General features: G+C 33.3%; 2 protein-coding genes across 2 annotated transcripts; both read right to left on the bottom strand.

Annotated features, from left to right (window-relative positions):
* Positions 1-480: 480 nt before the first annotated feature.
* Positions 481-3,087, bottom strand: LOC7475749 (uncharacterized). Its single transcript, XM_024591644.2, has 4 exons — positions 2,924-3,087; positions 2,774-2,827; positions 2,634-2,685; positions 481-859 (listed from the first exon to the last, which is right to left on the bottom strand). The coding sequence occupies exons 1-4, from the start codon at positions 3,010-3,012 to the stop codon at positions 641-643; spliced, it is 414 nt and encodes a 137-aa protein (XP_024447412.2). The 5' UTR covers positions 3,013-3,087; the 3' UTR covers positions 481-640.
* A 1,798-nt stretch (positions 3,088-4,885) lies between these two features.
* On the bottom strand, positions 4,886-14,396 carry LOC7455251 (bifunctional aspartokinase/homoserine dehydrogenase 1, chloroplastic). Its single transcript, XM_024591519.2, has 18 exons — positions 14,079-14,396; positions 13,890-13,957; positions 13,420-13,794; positions 13,096-13,184; positions 12,694-12,997; positions 12,462-12,514; positions 12,169-12,377; positions 11,998-12,085; positions 11,808-11,921; positions 11,173-11,271; positions 10,845-11,039; positions 9,759-9,841; positions 8,030-8,255; positions 7,661-7,806; positions 7,335-7,470; positions 7,030-7,113; positions 6,819-6,911; positions 4,886-5,433 (listed from the first exon to the last, which is right to left on the bottom strand). Exons 1-18 carry the CDS (start codon positions 14,219-14,221, stop codon positions 5,188-5,190), a joined length of 2,751 nt encoding a protein of 916 aa, XP_024447287.1. The 5' UTR covers positions 14,222-14,396; the 3' UTR covers positions 4,886-5,187.
* Between the last annotated feature and the right edge of the window lie 7,662 nt (positions 14,397-22,058).

Genomic DNA, 22,058 nt, shown 5'->3' with positions numbered 1-22,058 from the left:
GGCCTTGATTGCAAATTTTGGCGGTCAGGGTGTGGCTATTGGGTTAGATAAGATTTTTGCTACCTCTTGATTCATAGGTGTTCTGTGCTCTGTGGCATTCTATTGTGCCACGTTTTCTATAATTTCCAATTCAATGGGCAGTAATTTTTCTTTCATTTATGAAAAGAATAAATAATTTTTAATGTAGAAATAATGATGCAACGTCATGTTATAAAAATTATATAAAAAAACTTATGTTGTTTATGATCTTACTTCAAATAGCTCTCGGATAAAATATGATCATACCATCAGATATTGCATTAATTCTCATTATCATAAAAAAATTATAAATTATAAATAATTAATTAATTAAAAAGACAGAAATAAGGTTATGTTAAGTTAAATGCTTGGTTTTTTTCTTAAATCATAAAACTCAAAATTATATCCAGGTCTATTTTTTAAAAAAAATTATTAAAAATTAAAACAAAAATCTAAAAAAAATTAAGAAAACACTGTACACGCATTCATAAATCGACGCGTACGAGAAGCACTTATGTTCTTTAAGCTAATGTGAATGTTTCTAAGCACAAGGTTTCATGAATAGGTCTGAAGCAATACGGAAGAGTAAACAAGAAAACACACAGGGAGAAATTTACACACTTCAATCGATCTGAGATTTTTTATTTTCAAATAGCAGATGTGGAGGGGAAGTGGGGGCTTGGAATGAATGTTCTTCGAGAGCAAAACGATTGAATTCTGCTTTTTTTATGGAGGACTTGAATTTGTTTAGCTGATTGCTGAGACTGGTCTGCAGTGCTTGAGGGGAGAGAAGATCTGGACTGTCAAAAACTTTGACAGCAAAGTTTGCTGCGTGGTCAATCTGTTAGAAAGTAGAAACAAGAAACGAGTAAGACAAGTTACAATGGTTTAGTTACTTGATAGCACCAATGAAGGGAAAAAAGAAAAAGTTCAAAATATGGCAACAATGGACATAATTCATCAGGGGTAAGTTAAAAATAAAGATATCAAAGATCAATTAGAAGTGTGGGACAAGATGAAGACTAAGCACCCATGCAGTCATATGGCAGCCAAAAAGGAGATGAAAGTCCGTTAGCTGTGTACAGGAAATATACCCACCAGTAAGCTCAGGTCTTCTCTAGGAATGCAATCCATGTGAACTTCAGATAAAGCATGTCAATGCATAATGATCAGAAAACATCTCAACTTTAGTTTCATGTTCTTTTGAACAGCAGAGTAACTGGAACGTGCAAAGGGCACAATTTGCAATACATGATAGAAGTGTTAAAATCCCAGAGGAAGCATCAGTGTTCCACTCACTAATTTGGCAATTAGCAAACTAAATAATTATTCATCTAGTGAAGGAAGCATGGTTAGCACTAACGAGACAGCTTATGTTAAGCCCCAACCAGTAATCACCAGGAAAATCTTTTTGCTCCACTGTCATAACCTGAAGCTGACGAGGGAGGAAATGAGAAAGGGAGCTCTTTTTTAATCTCCAAATATGCCTGAGCTCTGGCCTCTACCATAACACCGGGAATCATTTCTTTCACAATCCTAGGCTAGAAACACCTTTTTTTTTGTTTTTAATTTGCTCTATTACTCTTTTAAATTCAATGAAAAATTCAGAAGGTATCCTTGACTTTTTAACATAGCAAATAAATTGAAATGGCGAGACATTTTATGAAAGACACATGAGAGACATTTTTTCGAAAGAGACACGTAAAATGTCTTCCCTTTGTGTTGCAGTTATCCTTGATTTCCCATTTTCGCTAGTTTTGAAGCAGATATACTAAGGGCAGGTGAACATCTGCCCTCAAGTGTTTCAGGTGAGAATAGTGGGGCATCTTACTTGAGCTTTTTTTCTACTATTGTGCAAATTCACTCAGCATCAAGCAGCAAAGATTGATGCCAATTTCTGTTGGTGCAACAACCAAGCACCTTATGTGACGGTATGTTGAATAGATTTTGCTTTCATCAAAAAAATTAATCTCTAAAAACATCCTTAAAGAAGTTCATTAAGCTTAAAAGTACCCAAGCTCATAATATAATCCACCAACACTTATCAACCCGAAAGAAAAATATCTTACTCTGCAATTAGATAAAATTTGCAATATGTTTTCCCACAACTATTTACAGGCATAATCCAATCACCAAAATTATGAACCAACCAATAGAAACCTCCAAATGACGTATGAACAGTCAATAAATTGAAAAGGATTAAACAAAGAATGAAAAGGAATTTAAATACTCAAAAGATAAATAGAATTAATCACATAGAAACAAACTACAAATGCAAAAGGAGGATTAAAAAGAATAATTTAATGAAGTGAGATTAGCAGAAAGAAAAAGCTAACATGCAGACTGTGAAGCTGTACAAAATGATTTACATGATAAAAATTAAACATACATGTAATCCCATGAATGGAAAACAGGCCATAATTTGTCGGTAGTCAGAGAGAAACAAACTAAAAAAAATCTCAACCCATCCATAATTCAGATACATAAATTCGAAATTCAAAAAGGAGAAGTAAATAAGCATAAACAAAAATAATAACAAAAAAAAAAAGAAAAATTCAAAGGAGGATTAAAAAGAAGGAATGAACACAAGGGAAAAGATAGGAAATTAACTATACCGACTGTGATGCTGTCGTCAAGAAAGCTTTAGCTAGAGGCAATATGCAAAACCTGTTTTTATAGATGAATTCAAATAAAAAGAATTACAAAAAAAATAACAAAAGCCCATGAGAAGTACAGGTAGTAGGAGTGTACTTACATTCCTCTGCCTCCGGATAAAGCTTCCTCTGATGGGTCTTTCCATTCATCGAATCTGCAGCACCACACAGCAGAATTCAGTCACAATTATCCTTTATTGTTTTGAATATTTACTCTACACGTATTTACAGAGAGAGAGAGAGAGAGTTACACCCAACCGTAACGGCGATCAAATAAGAGGCGATGTGAATGTCGTTTTGGCAAAGTAGCAATGCGGATTTTGTTGCTTGCTGACTCCATCTCCTCCCCCTCTCTCTTTAGAGCATGGAATGTATGGCTGCTATGTTTATCTATGGCAAAAGATGGCAAAGATCGAAGTTTTGTGATCAAGGCTTTTAACCCAAAAGATCATGTAACTGGGCTTTACCATTGTCTATAGAAAAATTGTTCAATCTTCAAACTCAAATTAGCCCAACCAGGTTTTTTTTTACATTTTCCTTTTTCGTCGACATATAAATAAATAAATTGATACAATTTTTTTGTTCATATTCAATCAATTTTTTTCTATTTTACCTGTTTAAAATTCAATTACAAAAATATAGTTTGGATGTCTTGAAGATATGTGAAGTATACCCTCACTATTTATACTCAAAAGAACTTATTTTAAGCATTCGGAAAATTTTTATTTATAAATATTTGTGAAAATCATCTCTTGATTTAATTTTTACTTGTAATAATTTAAAAAATTATAATTTATATTCTGAACCTTGTAACACGTAATATTTTAGATTCTTTCTAAACCAATCTAATTATTTATAAGATTGTTATTATTTTTTATTTATCAACTAAAAATTTTTTTTATTAAATATTCACCATAATCCGGTTAACACAAACAAACTAGCTTTCTAAACAAACCATACTAGCATCCAAATCCCCTCTCTCACGTTACTAAAATAATATTTGGAAACGCGGTTAAAATTATATTTTTAAAAAATTTAAATTTTTTTATATTTTTAAATTATTTTAATATATTAATATAAAAAATAATTTTTAAAATATAAAAAAAGATATATTATTTTAATATATTTATAAGTAAAAAGATATTTTTAACCCCACGTAACCTATTTTAAAATCTGACGGTAAGCTGTACCAGTCTCTTCTCATATCCCGCCACCACTAATCTGATCTCACCTTCACTAAAATGACGTAGCCTAGACACGACGACAAACACCATGAATCCCTCCATATCAACCACCAAAGCATGCCTCGAAACCACTCACACGCAACCAAATTAGCCCGTCCATGCCATCGTGACTCCCTTGTCAGCCTAACCACCTCACCGCAAACTCAACTTGAACCAGCACAACATCAAACACCCACAGACTCACCACCAAAACAATGCTAGCCAATAGCCCACCAGCAACCATAATAGCCTATAAAGCCATCCTATATTATACATGAATTCAGTGTTCATTTGCCTTTCCTGTCGAATCCATATTAAAGTTAAGTTTTTATGTCAAGATGCTTGAATGCAAAGTTGTGTGCATGTTTGCTTCTTGAATTATTTTTCATGCTTGCGTAAAATTTGTGCTTTTCAATATCAATTGTGTTGCTTGTTTATTTATTCATATTAAATTTTAGTTTTTGTACCAAGATAAATTTATTTCCAAGATTTATAAAAGTTGCGTAAATTTATTATGCACGCATTCTGCTGTTTGATGGCATGTTAGGAATTATAGCTTGTTCGCCTTAAAGTCCACTTTTTACCACGAGGGAGCTGGGAAAGCTGAGTTCGTAAATGTATTTATGGTGGCATTATGCAGAAAATACCACAGGACTTGAAACAATTCAGTGCGCCACCCCTTCTGTCATTGTCTAGTTTCCAAATGCAGACGTGAAGTGACCATTGGGAGTTTCTCATGGAGACTACACTCGAGCCAAAACGGGAGAGAAGATGTGATCTTTCAGACCTCGGACAGCCACAAAGCTTGCTACATGGTTAGCACACATCCAACTACGCCCAGTAGAAGCCCTTCTTTTCTTTTTTCGGCAATCCCTTTCAGATCTTGAATTGAGTTCTCTGCAAATTTTGTTACTCCTCCATTTAGTTCGGAAGGAAGAAGATGAAATAATCAGCCAATTTGTTGTTCTTAAAAAAGCTGAGATAATGACATTTGCCAGACCAATCGAACGACTAATACCATGAATTGATACGGACCTACAAGACCTACCGTGAATGTTAAAAAAGCTTAAATTTAACATTTCCAACTTTCCAGGATCAAAAAGACCTGATGCAAGAAATTAAGGAAAGGCCAATCATATGTTTATATGTTGGCAAAACTAAGCTCGCATTTTAAGAGAACAATTACAATGCACGACAACTCGAGCACTAATAGCACTACCTCTGCAGAAAAGCACAACAAGAAAGGAGGCAAAATGAGTCGAGACCAACTCATAACTAAGAAATTGATGCAACTATGATGGAGCACCAAGATAGGAGGCCAGTCGCAATATGTCGCTGAATATTCCACCAGCTGTCACTTGAGCCCCAGCACCAGGCCCTCGGACAATCAGGGGCTGTTCTTTATACCTTTTAGTTGTGAAAGCTATGATGTTATCAGAACCAGAGAGCTGAGCAAATGGGTGATCTTTCTTATATCTTCGCAACTCAACACGCCCTTCTTCACTCACCGCATCGACCACCCCAACGTATCTCAAGACCTTTGGATTACATACAGCAGAGAGAATGAAACAGGTTAAGAATTTAAATGAACAAAAAATTTAAGCGTACAACACCTAAACAAACACAAAGTGGCCATGAAATATTTCTTGCAAACCAATTATGGAAGGAAGACATGCTTAATCAAACAAATCTACAATTTCTGAGTTCACCATGGTTCATAAGTAGTTGTACTGTTATACAGTATGAATGGATGTTTAGGCCAGTGGCACTGACCCTCACAAAACAAGGGGGAGGGGAATAACATCTCAATTTCAGGTCTATGCTTGCCACAAAAGAACTAGGAAGTTAATGAAATAAATGTACTCCTTCCCCTGATTTGACATCAATAATGGTCTTCTCTTTACTATTCCATTTTTCTTAAACTTGATTCAGGCTACATCACATAAACTGGATCACTTCTGACCTACACATCCCAGTTTACATAGGTGATGAAAAGAATACATAGGTCATCCTCTACGAACTAACACACCGTTTGCCAAGAGGGATTGGAGGAAGGATGGGTAAGAGGGGAGGGATTGGGTGTATCCCTTGTTTGCCAAGAAGGATAAGGACTTGAGGCTCCAATCCTTCCTTGTAATTTCCCATCCTCCCAATTTGGATGGATTGCTCATATCCTTCCATTTTTTTTTAATAATTTTTAATGCTTTCAATTGGAAGGATTGACTATCATCCTTCCCCTCCCTTGCTAGCCAAACAAGTGGATGGATAGTAAGGTATCCATCCTTACCTTACTACAATCCATCCCTCTTGTCAAACTTAGCCTAAGAGTCTTTCAGAATTTGATAGAGTTTTGCGTTTACTGTGGAAAAACATTGTTACTAAGGAAAAAAATTACAAACATGTTTTTGATAGCAAGTGTTGTTGAAAGTGGTTTTGCTATTAGAATGAGGAAATCATAATTTAATCAACAAATACTAGTATGAACATAATTTATGAAGTCTTGATATTTGTCTTCTAGCAGATAATAACAGAAAACCTCCATAAAGAGATGCCTTTTCCAAATTACTTTTCAAATTCTTTGGTGTTATCAAACAGCACATACACTTGTCCAGCTAATGACCATTTGGCATTACAATTGGTGGAAAGCACCCCCAACGACAACGCCAAATGCCCAATAAGACCATATCTATCATTCACCTATGGAAATGGTTTGCATTTACTGTAAATGCAGCTAAAACTATTTAACATTGTTCGCATGATGTTTATATAAATTTATGCACAAGCCTATTATATTCCCTTTTTAAGCTTTTGCATAGAATCCTATGAATTTATGATCACAGACATTTTGCTAAGTTGGCAATTGAAGAATTCTGCTACTTAAAACAGTATTTAGAAACAAGCAGGCATTTCAAGAGATACTCACATCCCCTGCATCCTCAGCCTCTTGTCTCTCCCTAGCCATTTCACTGTCAAATTGTGGCAACCGCTGCATATATTCTTCAACAGATGCACTAGCCTGAAGCAAAAATTGAAACCATCATCTCAAAGAAAAACCAGTATCTTACGCCCAGTTTATGACTGACATAACATGAATCTTTAAGCCCAGTTTATGATTTACATAACATGAGTCTTACTCTCAGTGGTTGAGGGACAAGACTTTGAACAGGGATATCAGAAAGCTCCAACTTTAAACCAGATTCTCGTGCAAGAATGATAACCTGTAAAATGCAGCAGGTTTATGAGAATCACAAGGGACATACATTGACCCAATATTATATGAGTAACAACTCAGATTCACAAGACGACTTTCTCAATCATTCATGGGTCAGGAAGTCACCATTATATAGCAATTCCAAAGAACAGAAGTCTAATAGATGCAGATATTTGACAACAAGAGGGCATAAACTTAACAATTTGACAAAGTTATTAAGGACAGAACCTTTCTGGCAACATCTGTTCCAGATAGATCATCCCTTGGATCAGGTTCAGTATATCCTGCCTGCTTTGCCTCCGCCACCACGTCACTAAATGCTCGCGTGCCTATGAAATTGTTGAAAATATAACTCAAAGTTCCACTGTGACAACAAAATTGAGAGAAAACTTGTTTCAAAAGATGCACAGTGAAATTATTTAACATTACTATTTCAGATACTTGAAAAAAAATTGATGGAAATATATAACATAACTGGAAGGCCAGGATATAAATATTACAGGGCTTCTTGAGTGCTCATATTTCCATCTATTAAGCAAAAAACAACGACTAACCTGAAAATCCCTTCAATGCGCAGTATTTTATCCCCAGTTTCAAGGAGACCTCGTAAAGTGCTAATAATTGGAAGGCCAGCTCCAACAGTTGCTTCATAAAAGTAATGCGTATAGGATTGCCTTTGCAGAGCTCTCAATTTTGAATACTGAATTTACATGGTTTAAGCGATCAAGAAAAGCATGTAGTAAACAAAGGCAGAAGCAGAGATGATGATGAGGACAAAAGAAAAAACATAGCAGCAACAAAACGTTCAGTGACTAACAAATAGTTGATGACCAGCATCCTTCTCCTCTTAAATTAACAAAAAGAGAAACCAACCAAGAAGTCCTGAATACTACCCAATACTACCCAAACATAATTCATGTTACCTGATCAAGAGGTCCTGAATTTGCCTTTTTGTTTGGGGTGATTACGTGAATTCCTCTCCGCAGCCAATCATGATAACAACTTGCAACACTAGAGTCTGCTGTACAGTCTACCAAAACAGTATTTGGAATAAAATTATTTCCATGCACATGTTGAGTGAATTTCTCCAGGTCAGCCACTTCTCCTTTATCCTTTACAAGTTCTCTCCATTTTGACAAGTCAATTTCTCTGCAGCCAGAGATTCATGAGCCAATAGATATGAAGATTACTTTACATGACTGTTATCAAAAGAGTAAGATGTTTGCCCACAGACAGGAAACAAATTAATCATATGTACTGGTGCAAATCAAAACCAATTGGATAAATCTATGGCCCCCAGTTTCAACAACATTGGATATTTTCACACACAACTTCAATCTGTACATTTATTTCCCAGAAGCTCAGAGGAAGCAAGCATGTAAACTATGAGTCTCAGTTATATGCTTTCAGCAAGGGTTGAGCTCTGCTATGCTCATATAAAGTTCGGGAAATGGGAGTAACCCAAATAAAATGGGTGTAGAAACCAATTCTAAATTATAGGACAGGTCTAGATATTGTTAATAAAGTGTGAGATAGCATGGAAAAAGCACAAAAATATGTCAGGTTCTGTTAAGAAGTGTGTGAATGCAAACCTAGCCCAGTAACAATGCACTAATGCCGACAAATTGAACAAGTACATTAATACCTATGGGCAGATTCTCTTTCAGTAGGAATCATCTAGCCTTTAGTCCCAGGACGGGATTAGAGGCTGTTGGCCTTTCAAGTCTGGGTAGTAGTAAGGGTCAGTCACTTTACCATCTTAAGAAGTGGAAATGACAATTAAATCATTGTGTAAACTGCAATGTGATTCTCAATAATATTAAAGGGTTTTAGCTTACATACAAGCTTCCTAGAAGGGTGCCATTAATTTTCTTTGTTCAGTACTATTTCCATGTTGAATTTTCTACTTAAGCCCAATCCCAGTGGCCTCTAAATATAAAGCTAAGCCACAAAATTCTGAAGAGTAGAAAAGTAATTCAACTAATGTATGTATTTGGTGTTAGCTTTTTTCAATTTAAGCTGCCTAGCATAGTCAATTTTCTTGCTTTAATTGAAAAGTGAGAACTGGATTATTCGGAGTGCACTTCTGACTGATTTTGCAGCTCCATAAAGATCAGTAGATCTTGTTAATATTGGACAATTTTTGGGAGTATATTAGTTAAATATTTTTCTAAATTTTAACATGGCCCTTGAAGGGACATGCACTATGTAAATCCCAATAGGACACTGATTGAAAGGCCATAATTGGAAATGCTAAATAAATGAGGAGTTAAATGCTGCAGGAAGATATTTGCTAAATGAATGTGTCAGGTCCTGATGGAAGAGAGTTGCACTCCCTCCCATATTAAATTATAAGACAACATTTAAGCCTCTCAAACCTCAGAATTCTTGATGCGTGTTCAAGAGAATGGTCTTTTTTGTTTCAGATAGCTCAGCATTTTGGTGCAATAATTTCAGTTATGCCCTTTGATAAAAATGTGATTGATACTAAGCAATAGTTGTTTATAGGACTTCTGAACATTTTACATCTATAGATTAAGCACATAATTTTTGTATAAAGGCAGTTATGTTGACTTTCAACAGGAACTCAGAAAGCAAAGCTAATAGATAGTATCATACAAACAGGAACCTGATGTAATTCTTAAGACTTACACATCACTCAAAAGCATTGTTCTTGAGCCAGTGATTCCCATAACGCGCAAATCAATGTTAAAATCTTCCTTAAGGAATGCTGCCTGCCAAAAGAAATTTCAGAACATGTTCAGATTGAATGTAACATTTAGAATAATAAGTTAGACAATACCACTACTTAAAAATGAATACAGGATATGGATTGCTCCATCAGCTAACATTCTCACTCATGTCTACCCATTCATGAGCCACGGCAAGGCTTCCAACATCAAGGCTGCAAGTATTGGTGGTCAAAAACAGTTCTTGGAACCTGATGCTAATTTATTCAAGCTTAGTGAAATCTTTCAGTCTCTAGTTCAGATTCGAGAAAGAAGGTAAAGGCCATTTATTTCAGAAAAGCGTAACTGGGAATATGTATAGATGTCAGTATGACCTTCCAGGGATTTTCCCTTAGCAGGAACTAAAAGAAAGCTGAATTATAGCACTCATGGTGATATTTAATTTCCAACAACTATCCAACCAAGCAACCACATCAACATACCAGTAATAATAAATCCTAGTTACATGCCAGAACCTAAACCATATGTTATGTAAGCAACCACTTTGGGAAAAGATGGATTTTATGCAAAGAAATCGAAAAGTTTAAGCAACCATCTATACAATGTAGTTATTGTTTAACCAATAGAAGATACAAATGAATACAAGGAATTCATCCAGTGGCCTTAAATATTCTGTTGGTAAAAGGCACCACTAGCACACTGCATAGTATTTACTCCTTTATTGGTACTGCGTTTCGTTCACTTCTAAAACATTGACTCATAATTAGTAAGTACTAGCATGAGCAAGAAAACGTAAAAAAACCTTCTAAATGTGGATCAGGCACCACATTCTTATTTAAATAGATAGTGGTTGAAATGACAAGGAACTGCATTCCAGTTGTATTTTACCTCAACTATAAAGTCATTTTCTTCAGATCAACAGCTATTAACTTGATTATAGTGGCAAAGGATAATGAATTCGTTAATGTTTGCATTCCAAAGTCAATTATTCCATAATTGCCAACATATGAAAGAATAATAAGAGATATGACAATGTCCCAATACACACCTGATCCCTGAGCTGGTCAAGTAATGTGGCACCGATCAAACCAGGTCCAATAATTCCCATTGCTATCGTGGTCTTTGAGAGATAAAACCTCGAGTGAACAGCTCTTAAAGCCCTTATACAATCTTCACGCTTAATAACAACTGTAATATTGTATTCAGAGCAACCTTGAGCTATGGCACGAACATTAATATTAGCCTGCATTTGCAAAAACATTTCATACTCTAATCAGAACAGAATAGCAAGAAAATAAGAATAGATAATATTAAAATTATAAAGATATTAATCATCCAGAATACCCACTTCAAGAAGTATGTGTAAAGCCTTTTACCTTAGCCAGGGCATTGAAAAGAGTAGCACTGACTCCAGGTGTACTAGCCATTTTCTGGCCAACTGCTGCTAAAATGCTACAATTTCGAATGACTGCAACCTGAAGAGTGATTTTGAGAAAACAACGAAGTGGCTAAATATGATTCCAATACACTAGAAAGTAAAAAGGATAAAATGCACTGTCATTGAGAAAACACACTACATTAATAGAGCTCCAGACAAAGAGTCCACAAATAAGGGAACGAGGTCAGAAGAATGTTGCTATGACATTTGATTAGAATGGCAAGAAGTACATTATCATTCAGTGAGTGCATATGACAGGAACTACCAAATCATACTCAAAACTAAAAACCCATGTCAGATGCCAAAAGTCCAGGAGCTGAAATTTTGAAACTGAAATAAGATAATGTTGACGCTTTTTTTACATATGGCTGTTTTCCAGACACCAACAGTTTTAACAAAATAGTCACAAGACATGAACTATCAAAATTCCCACAAAATATGACAACACCAGAGATAAAAAAAAAAAAAAAAAAAAAGAATTTAAGGGAAAAAACTCTAAGAAGACAATAATTCATAAAGATTATGTGTACTTGGTAGTGTTTACGTTGAATTTTAGTTAAATCCAAACAGCACCTGGGAAAGACGCCCAGCATTCAAAGCTTCATGAAATCTAGACTTCAAAGCCTCAGCAACAGCTGTCACTTCTTTCTCAGGCACAGCGAAGCACACAGAATGCTCGCTACTAGCCTACATGAAATTCAGTCACTTAGCATCCACGTAAAATGAGAAAACCATCAAATTGATATAAGAGGATAAAAAGTACCTGTGATATCATAATGACATTAGCTCCCACGTCTTTGACAGCACCAAAAATGGCACTAGCTGTACCAGGAACACCAGCCATTCCAGTTCTGAAAACAGAGTAAACATAAAATGGGAAAAAATGAATTCAACATGAAATACATGAATATGAAATCACCAAGAAATAGCTCACCCCTCAACATTCACAAGAGCCACATTGTCAATAGTTGCAAAACCTTTGACAGGTGACTCCAATTTCTGGCCATCTTCATTCTCAGCAGGCCGGCAGATCATTGTCCCAGGTGCAGAGAGGTTAAAAATATTCCTTATCATAATGGGTATGTCATATCGCATCACAGGCAAAATAGTGCGGGGATGTAAGACATTTGCCCCAAAATAAGACTGCAAATCCACAAATATAATCTTAGAAACATGAAGTTAGATAGTTCAAGCATTGACAGGTACAAAAAGAGTGGTGAAGTTCACCATTTCCCAAGCCTCTTGGTAAGACAATGTCCGTAGTATTACAGCCTCACTAACTGCAAATGAAAAGGAAAAGAATCTTTCAGCATTACTATCTAACCTCATCACTTGTGTCCTCTTGAAAGTTGTAAGAGGCCACTCTCCAGAATATGAATGGTCTCCCAATAGGTAGTACAGCAGAAGAGGTAGAACCTTGTAGAGGTTAAGAAAACAAAAGTGTAAGCCAAGCACAAACCTTTTCTGGGGTCTGCACTGTATACCCCATCAACGTCTGTCCAAATTGTGACTTGGCGAGCCCTCACCATAGCGCCCATTATAGCTGCGGAGAAGTCACTTCCATCTCGCTTCAAAGTTGTGGGAATATTTTGCGGCGTACTGGCTATGAAACCAGTTGCAACTATTGTCTTTGATGGATGTCGAGAGAACCACTCTTCAAGTCTTTTTTCCGATTCCACAAAATCAGGATCAACTTGATTAGACCCAGACGGATTTACAATAAGCACTTCTCTTGTATCCATCCATTCACAATCTAGCCCATTCTGCACAAGAAAACAATAACCTAATAATACACCGGATAACATGTGAGAGGCACAATTGACAGGTACTGTTTGTGGCAATGAGAAAATAACCACTGGACCTTTCTAACAACATATGACAACATCTGAGCAGTCCACAACTCCCCATGTCCTACAACAAAGTCAGAGAAGGACTCCGTTGCATGACCAGCTGCAATCGATGAAAGTAGAAAGCTGTCAGAGGCAATATAAAGCCAAACACGACAAGGAAACAGACAAACACTTCATATCAACACAAATTAAGAATCAAAACAGAGTTGCTAAAAAATATGAACAAACTCAGATATGGCAATTTACTAGTTGCATAAGCAAAAAGAGATTTAGTCCATTTCAACATCTCATACGCATGCATGAAAAGGAGAGAAGGAAGGAGAGCATTCCGATACCTATGTATATTGCACGAAGCATGGCTTTGAGGTTATTAATATCATGATGCAACCGGGACAAAAAGCTAGCAAGATCATCACCATCAATAAGATCCATGGCTGTTAATCTATGCTTTTCAAAAACAGCATCAACAGCAGACAGATAGGAATCATCCCGTGATTGGGCCTTGTTTATGAGATCATACATCATATCTGTCACCTTGGACATGGCCGATACAACCACCAACTTCCCTTCTGAGCTATCCTTTAAAATGATATCTGCCACATTCTTAATCCTCTCCGAGCTTCCCACACAAGTACCACCAAACTTATGAACCGACCACATATCACCTTTTAGAAGTTTAACCTTTTCCTTGGATTCATCCACCAAAACCGCTACACACGACACAGCCCCCGTGACATCAATCAGCTAAAATCAAAAGAAATAAATCTAAACCAACTCTAGAGAGAGAGAAGAACAAGCACCAAACCTTTAACTGAGCTCGAGACATGGCCGCGCAAAGACTCCCTTCTTCCCCACTGGGAAACAAAACCCCTCCTGAAATCAATTTAATACAAAAACTTAAATTAGGTATCAGAATTGAATAACCCAATCGCTGAAACTACAACAGGAGCATTGTTTCCCAATCGAAATTGGATCTGAATATAAAGAAAAGAACCTGAAGGGAGAAGAGCGAGGAGAAAGAGATAAAGAGGAGGAGAAATGAGAAGGAGAGATCTTGTTGTTGAGTTGAGAAAATGTAGTTGAAGGAGAAGAGAGAGTGCGTGAAGTATTGGAGATCGAAGCAGCAGAGAATGCCATTTGATTAGCTTTAACCAAAGTAAAAATGGCTACGCTTTTTATTTGTAGTTCTGTCTGTTTTTATCTGATCTCTGTGGGCTTTGGGTTTTAGTTTGGCATTTGGCGGCTTTTGGTCTGTGTTATTTGTTTGTGAAGGAGACGAGCGCTGATGTTGATGACGATGGATGACTTTAGGCTGATTTTCGGAGAGGGATGAGAGAGATTTTCAGTGAGTAGGAAACTACATGACAGGCCACTGATGCTGTGACACGTTATCAGACGAAAATCCTAGTAATAGCGGTTGTTTTATAAATAATTTTTTATGCCAAAATATATGTCAATGATATTTTTTTATTTTTAAAAAATTATTTTTAACATCAGCACATCAAAACGATCCAAAATATATAAATCATATTAAATTTTAACAAAAAAAATTAAATTTTTTAAAAACACGATTTACACCAAGTTTCAAACACTTTCTTAAAAAGTTTGTGGTTCGTCCCTTTTCTAAAATCCAAACTAATATTCATTTCATATCTATTAACCATCGAATAAGAAATTTGAATGTTTATATTGATTTATTGGGTTTCAAATATCCACTCAAAATTTATTATTTGAATACTATTATTCAATATGAAAAATATAAAATATATATTTGAGGGTGTATGTAATTTTTTTTTTATATTAGAGTGTGTATATATTAAAGTATTGAATGAAAACAAATTGAAAGTTGTGTTAAAAATAAAACACAAATGGATAGAAAAAGCAAAAGAGATTGTTTAGTGATGTTTGAGAGTGTGGTAGTTGTTATTTTCTAAAATATTTTTTGCTTGAAAATATATCAAAATAGTATTTTTTATTTTTAAAAAATTATTTTTGACATCAGCGTATTAAAATATTTTAAAAAATAAAAAAAATTAAATTTTTTTTAAAATAATTTTTTTAAAAAAAAAACTCTTAGTATAATTTTACATAAAACATTGTCCTTGAGGTTATTTCACGGGCATCTACACACATATATAAACACTTCTTTCTCGGAAATCGATAATACAAAAAAATTGATCGCTACCGCCGTTTGGGCCAGCTCATATGGCAGGAGGCAAAAAAAAATAAAAAAAAAAAAAAAAAAAAAGAACTCTCAAGCCATTTAGGCCAGCCCAAATAGCAGGTTGGCTGTCCATTCAGGACAGCTTATCTTTTTGGCCCTCAACTAGCTTAGCTTCGTTCTGATCATCCTGGGGATTGGATCTTTCCATGCAAATTTCTAGAAAGTAATGATAATTTTATCTAAATTGATGAATATTTACACTAACGATTTCAAATAAAAATTTAAAATTAAAATATAAAGTTTCGAGTTGGGTATTGATATTGCTCAATCTTATCCAAACTCGGTTTAAAATATATTAATAACCTTAAAGTTTTTTTAAAAAATGCATTTATATCAAGCTTTATATAAAGAAAATTTATGCTTCCAACCGACGGCCTCCCCTTCTTCTCACTCTTTCTCCGGCCATTGGCGACGGCAGCCTCAACCTGTCCACAAGCTTGTGATCTGAATAACAGGCACTCAAGGCTCATGTTATTCCACTTGAAGCGGTAATTTCTACATCTCACACTTTTGCATGTCGACCTCCTTATGTCCTGTCCTGGTTAAATCCTCAAATTTCTTCTCCAAGCTTAATACATCCTAAGTTGCTTGTAAGTTAATATAATCAAGATCTATAAATATCTTATATTAATACATAAACAAATTTAATCAATAATTTAATAAGAACAACCATACAAAATATTTACTTTCCAAAGCTTTCGATCTCTTGGTTACATCTCACACTTTTGCATGTCGACCTCCTTAATTATGTCCTGTCCTGGTTAAATCCTCAAATTTCTTCTCCAGGCTTAATACTTGTAAGTTTACGTAATCAAGATCTATAAATATCTTATATCGACACGTAAATAAATTTAATCAATAATTTAATAAAAACAACCATACAAAATATTTACTTTCCAAAGCTTTCGATCTCTTGGTTATATTTTTTTTTCTTTTTATTTTATAGGTTATTAACTTAAATATTTGAGGATTTTATTATTGTTATTAATATGAATATCCGAAATTCCAGATCAGTTTACTCACATCTCGATTTGAAGATATTTTACTTTGATACGAAAGTTGTTTTTGCAGAAAAACCAAGTCCAATAATAAAAACAGATATTTAAACTTATATATTTTAAATCAAGATGTAGCCATGAAAAATTCAAATATGAAGTTTTCATGATTTCTTCATCATCATCCTATATATATATATATATATATATAAACTTCCTTTTCAAAATCAGTATTCTATTTGTTTTTTTCTCCCGAAGATGGATTCTTCCATTAAAATTAAGAAGAGAATCGTCGCAAGAACGACAATCAACAACGACTTTATGAACCACTCCATGGGCTACCCAAATAAATATTCGAGGAGTAAACAGCTTCAAGACAAAAATTGTAGAGCTCCTCGAGCACCATCTAAAAGAATTGAATGGAAATCACCAGACTTAAATTGCTTCGAAAGCATGACTTGACTAATAATAACCCGAACATCTCTCCCGAACCAAACGTGAATAATAAATAATTGAAAGCATGACTGGCTGCAACATGACAGCTTCATATTCCCTCAAGAAAAAAAAAAAAAAAAAGACTTGAAAATAAATTTATTTAACCCCACCTACATTTATCCAAGCCTAAATTTTACATCTTGGGGTAAATTTATTTTACAGCACAAACATACGGTTTTAGAGAGAAACATTTACCTCATTGACCCAATCCAACCTTTAAATGAATCATAATTAGCCCCTTTTTGCTGGGATTCAAATTAATGGCCAGCAGTAACATTTAATAAAGCTTAAATTCATAAAAATGTATTACTTATAGAAGTCAAACTTGTATAAATTATAGACAGGACTAGCCATTATAGTTTTAAAACTCGACCCTGCCCGGCAGCTCGATCCGGGACCCGGCCAACCCGGGGTCGGGTTGAAGAAAAAACAGGGGAAGGAAAAACCCGGTGTGAACCGACGGGTTGACCCGGCGACCAGGCAAGATCCATTCAAAAACCCGGTTGCAACCCGTTAACTTTTCTTTTTTACTAAAACGACATTGTTTTGATTTTTTAAATTAAAAAAAATTGACCTGGTCAAAACCCGGAACCCAGGCCTTGGACCAGACCGGGTCTAAAAACTATGCTAACAGTGCACCAGTGTAGGATTTTAAATTATTTTTTCACAAAAAAGAGAAGAAAATGCACCAGTGTAGGATTTTAAATTATTTTTTCACAAAAAAGAGAAGAAAAGAAAGAGACAACATTGTGGAACCATTTTCCAGAACCATATAAATTTTTAATTAAGAATGGAAAAATGATATTTGTGTGTAATAAAATAGATTGGAAAATATAAGTACTGATAGATTAAATAAGAGTTATTCATGATAATAAAATATCAAAGTGGGAAACTTATCTCTCTCTCTTTTTAAGAAGCAAAATGCACATGCAATATTTTATCTAAATTATTCTTTTTATTTATTTTTAAGATTAATTCTACTCCGTAATTACATATGATTTTCTACGTTATAAATAAAATATGCAAACACAACTTATTTATCTAAAATTTAAAATTACATTAAAATAATTTCTTTAAAGTATTATGAAATTATAAAAATAACTCAAACAATCAATTAATATATTATAAAAAGTTAAGCAAAATAATTTAAAAAAACAAGAGAGAATGAATTAATTAAAACTCAAATAAATAAATAAATAAATAAATAAGTTCAGGTGCTACTAATGTTAGCAAGGCATAGATCGGCATGAATAAGCCTAGAAGGCTAATTCCATGCATTTGACATTTTTTTTAAAAAAAGATTTAAATCGATGACAAGTTGTCTGGCCTATAATTCACTCCTTTAATTTTCGGTCACTTTTGATGATTAAAAAATCAAGATCTAGGTGATTGGACCCCAAAAACCCATTTTTAACTTGTTTCTGCCCAAAAAAAACTTTAAAAACAAACTAAAAACCTCAATAAGCACATTTCAAAGCTTAAAACATCATCTATTCACTTCAAAAAATTTAAATCGAATTGAATTAAAAACTAATTAATGCCCCCAATCTATTTTTATGGCATGTTTAAAGCAAAAACCACTTTCATTGAACTATCTTTTTAAAAACAAACTTAGTAACACCAAATTCAACTATTTTGGTGGCCGAAACGTGGCTAACCGACCACTTTATCTCACCTCAACATTTTATGGTGTCATTATCTCCTTCATCAATCGCCATGGACTAGAGTGTAATAAAAATAAAGTGTTGGACTAAATCATAAAAATATAAAATAACAAGGACCAAATGTGTATAGTTCCAAACTTGAGGGGTGAATTTGAATTTTTCTAAGCTTTTTTTTTTAAATCATTGTTTTTGTATTAGTGTTAATTTTAGTTCTTACAATAACTGAATTGGTGGCCCGCGCGATGTCGCGGGCCAGACCAAATTTGATTTTTACTAAAAAAAAGATTAGGAGATGTTTGTTTTTTCTAGAAGCAAAAGAAATTTGATAATTGGATTAAACCTTGATTAATTTGATAATATGATAAAAAAAAATAGACAACAACAACAACGGGCAAAGCTGGTTTAACACGAGAAACACATGAATTTCTCTTGCATCTTTAAAAACACAAATCCGAAAAAAAAAATGAACTAAAATATTGAGGTATGCAATTGAAAAAATAATCCAATTAAAAGAATGATATAAAATATTGAGGGATACAATTAAAAGATAATTTAATTAAGAAAATGATTAAAAAATCAAAATCAAAAGAATGAGAACCATGTCTGAAAGGTGAAAAAAACCAAATAAGGATCAAATTGAAAGAAAATTCCAACCCAATAGATAATATAAAATAAAACAAATAACAATTAAAAGAGCACGAATAAATATGAAAGGAGGAAAAATCAAAGAGTTGCTTTGAAAACATGCAAGGGTTGACTCTGGAACCGAGGAGGAGAGAGAGAAGAAGAAACGCAAAAAAAAAAAAACAGCCACTAGCGCAAAACTTGTTATACTTTCTCCACACGCGCTGCCTAGGGATAAAAGCGACACTGTGAAGATCGCAACACAATCTTTTAAGCTAGAGTTTGGTGACCAGATGACGTTGTACACGTTGTTTGAATCTCATAAAAGATCTCATATGTGCTCGCTTCCATACCATGTACAAACACCTTTTTCATATTAAATAATATTTAATTAATGCAAAAATGCTAAACTGTCCCTTATCAAACTCGATTAATTTCTAAAAAAAACAAACTAAAAAATAAAAGGAAAAAAAAGAAGAGAAAAACCACGTTAAAACCATAAAAACCAGAATAGGTAAAAAAGAAAAGCTTAGGGTTTTTGGTCATAAACAGGTTCATTTTAAACCAAAGAGTTTCATAAGAGAAAGAGGATGAAAAATGAGAAAAAAAGAGAAAAATAAGCCAAAATTGGAAAGAAAATGATGCCTTAAATTTATGTGTTTAGGGTTTAGTGGTGATCTAGACTTAATATATTTCTTTGATTAAAAAAAATGAATGAAGCATTAGGGTTTAGAAGTGTGTTTTGTCTTTTTAGATGATGGCATATGAAAGAGACCTTTAAATTTTATTAAGTTTAGTTATGTTTGAATTCAAATTTTGTATATTTCTTTGAATATGAATATGAAAAGTTGGAGCCCAATTTGCAGGGTTTGGTTTGTTTATCTAAGGTTTATTGGTTAGGAAAGAATTGGCTTAATCAAAACTTTGTGCTTTAGATTAATCTTAGACCCTATTGAAATTAAGTTTTTTTGTGTAAAAGAAAGAAATAAAAAAAATTGACGAAATCATCTATTTTTAAGGATTAACATCATTTTTTTTCCAAATCGATAAAATCATCTAATTTTAGGGATTAACATCCAAATTTTTATACATTGACAAAATCACCTATTTTTAGGGATTAATATCCAAATTTTCTTAAATCGATGAAATATTCTATTTTTTGGGATTAGCATCAAAGCTTTCATTAAAATTCCAAAATCTACAAAATCATCTATTTTAGAGATTAACGTCAATTTTTTTTATAAATATATGAAATCACATATTTTTAGAGATTAACGTAAAAAATCAATGAAATCGTCTAGTTTTAGGGATTAACATAAAAACTTTTCTTTATCGACAAGTTTTCTATTATGAGGGACCAATTTCAATTTTTTTATTAAAATAAATTATGAATAAGCTTAAAAATAAATCTAGACAATTAATAATATACGTAGAATAAATTTAGAAGAAAACACATAGCCAAGTAACCCTTCGCTTGAAAGAATTTGGTATGGGTAACGTCAATGTTTTCTTAAATATAACTAACTCAACTCAATACTTGAATCTCTAAAACCAATATTTATTTCAGAATTTTTAGTGTCTTTTAATTGCTAGATAGAAACATTTTTATTTTTTATTTGAATTTCAAAGCGTTACATAATGTTTACTGTGTGACAAAGAATATTAATGTACTAGATGTCATGCCCATGCGCTGCCACAGGTTTGTGGCATACATGTGCGTTGTCGTGGACTTATGAAAACAAATAATAAAAAAAATTATATGGAGAAAGATTTTTGCAATCTACAATGTTTTTAAGAAAAAAAACTACAAAGATAATTTTAGAAAAAAAACATTAAAAAAATAAAAGAAAAAAAAATCATATAGGGAAACACTGTAGCAAGCTAGAGTGTTTTGTGAGGAAATATACAATTGTAATTCTCAACCAGTTCAATATTAAAAAAATAAAATTGACAAAGACAATTTTAAAAAAATCATAACAAAAAAAACCAGGTGGGGAATAACTATAGCAAGCCACAATATTTTTTTTTTAAACTACAAAGCTAAATTCTCAATCAGCTTAATATTAAAAAATAGAAGCAACAAAGATAATTTTGAAAAAAAATCATATAAGAAAACAAAAAAAAAAGAAAAAGAAAAAAGACCCATATAGAGAAACACTATAACAATCCACAATGTTTTGTGAGGAAAACTACAGTTGTAATTCTCAACCAGCTCAATATTAAAAAAATAAAATCGACAAAAATAATTTTTGAAAAAATCATAAAAAAAACATAAAAACCATGTGGGGAAACACTGTAGCAATCCATAATGTTTTAAAGAAAAAACTACAAAGCTAAATTCCTAACCATCTCAATATTAAAAAAATAAATTCGACAAAAATAATTTTAGAAAAAAAACATGTGAAAAAAACACTGTAGCAAAACAAAAACCATGTGGGGAAACACTGTAGCAATCGACAATGTTTCAAAGAAAAAAATTATAAAGTTAAATTCTTGACCAGTTCAATAGTAAAAAAATAAAATCGACAAAGATAATTTTGAAAAAAAAACACAAAAACAAAAAAATAAAAAAAAAGAAGATAATTTTGGAAAAAAAAGAAAAAACATGTAGGGAATAGAGAAAAAACAAAAAAAAAACATTCAGGGAATGAAAAAAAACAAAAAAACCAAAAAAAATACAAAACCAAAAAAACAAAACAAGTGAAAAAAACTACAATACTTTCTTCATGCATTTTAGAGTATTAGTTAATGGTAGTGGTAAACTAGTCATGATCAGTGGATCAGTCTAACGAATGATACATTAATTGGGAGTGTCTCCTGTGTATATGTTTGATAGGGAGCGAAACTTCTTTTGTTATCGAGCATGGACACTATTGCTATTTAAAAGTCGTTGTTTTCACAAATTTTGAGTTTTTTTATTTGAAATTATTTTTTATATATATTTTTGTATCGTTTTGATGTATATACTGATA

The sequence above is a fragment of the Populus trichocarpa genome, chromosome 19 (assembly GCF_000002775.5).
Source record: "Populus trichocarpa isolate Nisqually-1 chromosome 19, P.trichocarpa_v4.1, whole genome shotgun sequence".
Taxonomy (NCBI): Eukaryota; Viridiplantae; Streptophyta; class Magnoliopsida; order Malpighiales; family Salicaceae; genus Populus; species Populus trichocarpa.
This window is presented reverse-complemented; position numbering and strand designations above follow the sequence as displayed.

Excerpts from the sequence above, each read along its gene's own strand:
- LOC7475749 (XM_024591644.2), bottom strand. The coding sequence starts at position 3,012 with ATGGAGTCAGCAAGCAACAAAATCCGCATTGCTACTTTGCCAAAACGA. Across the intron at positions 2,686-2,773 it reads TTATCCGGAGGCAGAGGAAT|GTTTTGCATATTGCCTCTAG; the intron begins GTAAGTACACTC and ends CTATAAAAACAG. Across the intron at positions 860-2,633 it reads TGACGACAGCATCACAGTCG|ATTGACCACGCAGCAAACTT; the intron begins GTATAGTTAATT and ends ACTTTCTAACAG.
- LOC7455251 (XM_024591519.2), bottom strand. The coding sequence starts at position 14,221 with ATGGCATTCTCTGCTGCTTCGATCTCCAATACTTCACGCACTCTCTCT. Across the intron at positions 12,998-13,095 it reads TGTCATATGTTGTTAGAAAG|AATGGGCTAGATTGTGAATG; the intron begins GTCCAGTGGTTA and ends TTTCTTGTGCAG. Across the intron at positions 11,272-11,807 it reads ATGCTGGGCGTCTTTCCCAG|GTTGCAGTCATTCGAAATTG; the intron begins GTGCTGTTTGGA and ends ATCACTCTTCAG.